General features: G+C 51.8%; 1 protein-coding gene across 1 annotated transcript; it reads right to left on the bottom strand.

Annotated features, from left to right (window-relative positions):
* Nucleotides 1-1,399: 1,399 nt before the first annotated feature.
* P152DRAFT_449216 (uncharacterized protein) lies at nt 1,400-2,705 on the bottom strand (the record flags this gene model as incomplete). The annotated part of the gene is made up of 2 exons (XM_033678097.1): nt 1,400-1,501; nt 1,569-2,705. The coding sequence occupies 2 exons, from the start codon at nt 2,703-2,705 to the stop codon at nt 1,400-1,402; spliced, it is 1,239 nt and encodes a 412-aa protein (XP_033534108.1).
* Nucleotides 2,706-4,249: the final 1,544 nt, after the last annotated feature.

A 4,249-nucleotide genomic window follows, 5' to 3' on the forward strand; every position in this document is an offset into this window, starting at 1 on the left:
AACGCACTAATTGGGCGCCGCCACCCAGGTCCTCTTCCCCACAGGCATGAACTCCACCGATCTGCGGTTCTGCACACTCCCATACAGTAGCCAGATGCAACTCCGTCCCATACAACTCGATCGGATAGACACCGCAGAAAACTATCCCAGCATCCGGACCACAGTATAGGACACCATGGTTCTGACTGCCGCTATCCCGGAACAAAGGGACCGCCCAGAAATCAGACTCGGCAGCCCAAATGGATGGCTGGGAACAGGACGGTTCAGTCGTGCAGATCTTTGATTTGTGGTGGTGCGGTGGGAGAGGAGAATTGGCTTCTTTCAGTGGGAGGTGCATGGATTGGTTCCCAAGAGGCGAGATGGGCGTAGTACAAGCAAGGGAGAACAGCACACGATTTCACAAGGACTGCTGCAGTATCGTGGTTTGGGTTGTGTTCCCTTTGGTGAGTGCTGCAACTAATGTGTATCAAGATGAAGTCTTATATGCTTGGCATTGTAAGGAATCGGTATGCAAATACCATAAGGGACTAACAGACTTAACCAATTTGCATGAATCATTTCTGTTTACAATCTAGCTCCCCATCCAAAGAGTAGCAGGAGGGAATCTTTGTGTAGGCATTGAAGTCCCAAAACAGTTTCCGTCTAGGCGTCGAAAGTCGCTTTTATGAGCAGTGTCAGGTAGTAACCAGAGCCATTGATTACCAATGTCCTCCGTAGTAATGAGCATGCGAGTCTCTATAGATAGAAAGAGCAATATAGATATTTAATTCCGTTGAGCTCGAAGCATGCCTAATTCGTTAGATTTTCCCCCTTTCCCAAAGCCAGTGGACGAAGCTTCGTCCATCAGCTGACAATCTCCGCTCCTGAAACTAGAAGTCTGCTACTGTTCATACAGGGGAAACATGCAGAACGTAAGAAGTATGATGGGGAAATTGCATCAAAGAACAAGGAATCTGCCAACCCTAGGTAAAACTATAGGATGACGTCCGATAGAAACCAAGAGTGCCATAATCAGAGAAATGCAACATTGAAGAGCCGGTGAACTGACACTCTGTTATAAAACAGATGCAAAAGAAGTCCAGGGGCGTCCCATTGTGACAATCGCAAAAGTGGTATCCGTCGCATGATTCCAATCCAAGCCGAGATGATAAAACCCAGAAACGCAAGCCAAATCAAACCACGAGCACCCATAAAACATCGACCCAAATCTTCCAAGCATAGAACCATGAGGCCAAAGATATCCAGTGACTCCGAGCCAAGATCCAACCCATTCCAACATACACATTATTTTCCGGTGATGGTTGGCACCTAGCAGCGCCTAGATATATAATACAGTCGCTAAATGAAGCGAAGGAGCAAAAATCGATTTGTCCATCGGATCGATTATCACGGCACCGGCCTATTTCTCCGTCTTCGTTTTGGAGATGTGTGGATCGCTGGAGGGATCTTTCTTCTCGCCGTCGGGGACCGGCTTTCCGCATCCTTTCACAAGAATATGTCTCTGTTCGATGTGTATTAGCAACGGATGCCCTATGTCGCGATCCTTGTCATCAGGCTCATTAACTCACCTTCAACGCATCCTTCCTTGAAAAGCTCTTGTCACAATCTGTACACGGGAACGGCTTGACAGCCAGATGAATTCGCTTATGGCGTTTCAAATCGTGGTTCCTGTTGAAGCTCTGAGGGCACTGATCGCACTTGAACGGTCGATCGTTCACCGGCGCCGAGACCGGGGCGTGGTGGTGCGCTCCATACATGTGCTGCATGGTCGCGGCGTGCCCGGAATTATATGGCGGAGCCATCATCCCCGGAGGAAACCCGCCAATAATAGTAGGTCCTGCTTGCGGGTTCTGGATGTTGCTGAGGACAGGTCCTGGAGGAAGAGGGTAACCATACGGCCGCTGGTAGGTGTGGTGGGGTTGGCCGGTCGGGGTCGACATTGTAGGCATATGCGCAGCTGAAACGGGTGACATTCGTGGTCCGTTGGAAAGAGGGCTTTGCTGCGAGGGAGGCGGTCCAGTGGAGTAGGCATATTGAGGTGGCGCGGAGTTGGGGGGATAGTAGGTTGGTGTTGGAGGGAGACGAGGGGTGTGGAACTCGCCCTGCGACTGTTGGGGCGACTGATGCGGCGCTACTTGTGGGGAATGTGGCCGTGCCATGGAAACTGCCATTACTGGTTGTTGGGGTCCCATAGTGGTCATGCTGGAAGAGGTCGTGATATTCGTGGATCCGGGAAATTGTGGAGGGTTAACCTCATATCCCGGTGCTGAATCGGCGGAATTGGGTGCGTTGCCGCGCACCATGGAATGCATCGAAGGGGGGAATGCCATGGGACGGCCGAAGTTGTGCGCTGACGCTGGCGAATATGTGTATTGGTGCGATGCTCCTTGTCCCGACTGTGGCCATACATAGCCATTTTGCGCATATGTCTGCTGTATGCCGTGTGTTGTTGTTGAGCCGGTCGTCGCAACGCCAGATGCGGGGCTCAAACCATCCCCTTGGACGGTGCTTGGAGGAGTCAGAAGGTTCCCTACACTCGACACCGGTGGGACCCCTTGCGCCTGCGAATTCGAATATTGAAACTTCTGGCTGCTCGACATGTGAGGCGTGGGTAGTTCGAAGTTCGGGAGGCTGGAAGCATTCGGCCGCCGAGAGGCGAAACTCGATTGCGCTGTGCCGCCCAATTGATCCGGCCCAGGATGCATAAGGGTCGGATGAGCGACTGCGGCAGCCACGATGACGGTGTTTTCCGCGACACGGGCCCGGCGGCCGGAGATAGATGAGCGGGAAAGCGGTCGGAGTTGCTACAGCAAAAGGCAGCGCCGACCTGCTACCTTGTACGCTGGAAGCAGGAGGTAGAGACGTCTCCCTAACAATCTAGAGGCGTCTAAGAATGTTCCCAAGCTCTTTGCAGGGTCTCCTGTCGTACCGAGTGACTGAAATGAATTCGAAAGGTGACAGATGGCTTCGCTGATGGTCGATAGTTCAGAGCCGAAGGGGGCGATGGCAAGGCATATGAATGAAGCGACAACCGTACTCCTGGATGACCCTCTCCCAAATTCCTAGGATGAGTCCAATAGGCGGACAGGGCGTTCACGAGGGTTCCTCGACAACGCTCGCTATTAGGCCCACCTGGATGTGGTACTGAAGATGCAGCTTCACCTTAAAGCTTCTTAGGTTCAAGTCCTGTGAGAAAATAGGAATCTGGTCTGCCAGGCCGGACTGATCGGGTACCAGTGTGATTTCACCCGTACGACGAGGACCCTGAATCGCAGATAGAACCAGTAATTGGGTAAGGTCCCGAAATTGTGGTCTTAGGGAGCTGTGCGACTTCAGGTCGCACGAGGCTTTAGTGAAGGCGGGTTTTGGAAATGGCCTGCTCTGGGTGGACTCTTCTCCCAGCTGCTTGGTTAAGATAGAATAAACGAGCTTGATCGTTGAATGGGAGGTCCGGAGTTTCAAGGCAGAGGACGCAATGAAGAGGATCTAGTTTGACGTAGGACTAAGTTCAAAGAAGCGTGTCGATCCAAACAACAGTCTGGTAGCCTAGTGGGGCGTGATCGAGACAGCTAAAGATGGTTTCGCTAGGAATGTCCGCTGACGAGAGGTGTACAGGATCCAAAGCTGACCGGAACAAGATCGCAGACGAAGAAAGCGACACCCTAAGAAGTCGATTCGTATGAAAAGGCAACGTCGCGGATTCGCGACGATGTTGATGATGTTGGGATAGACAGCGGGGCGGTCTCAGTGGTGGACTGGGTGGATGAGAAGGAAGTGAAGTGTTGATGTATGCTTCTACAATGTGCACCGGGCTAGGGGTGCAGGTTGGACTGTTCGCGTGGCTCTTGGACGGGTTAGGGCAGTTGCTGGCCTTCGTCCCGTCCGTGCTTGCGAAAAGACTGGGGTGCGGGCATAGGGGATCTGGATCTGGGAAGATGAGATACTAAAATGGCTCAAGCCTGATCAAATGGTTCGGATAATGGACATGGGAGGTTTCTAGGGTCAAAAACAGAATAATAGTGCATGGGGAAAGACTCGACCCAAGGTACCGCATGGAAGAAGCAAACTATCAACAGCAACCTAGTGGACAACTTCATCCTCCTCAAAGGGCTGATTCATGACACAACACACCACTTTGATCAAGCGCATTCAAACCCCAAATAAGGATCAAAGTACAGCTGCAGGGTTTGAGAAATTATGATAGAGAAGGGATGTCTGCGGTTCCAGAAAATTAGGGAGATTTTGGACT

The sequence above is a fragment of the Eremomyces bilateralis genome (assembly GCF_010015585.1).
Source record: "Eremomyces bilateralis CBS 781.70 unplaced genomic scaffold P152scaffold_9, whole genome shotgun sequence".
NCBI lineage: Eukaryota > Fungi > Ascomycota > Dothideomycetes > Eremomycetales > Eremomycetaceae > Eremomyces > Eremomyces bilateralis.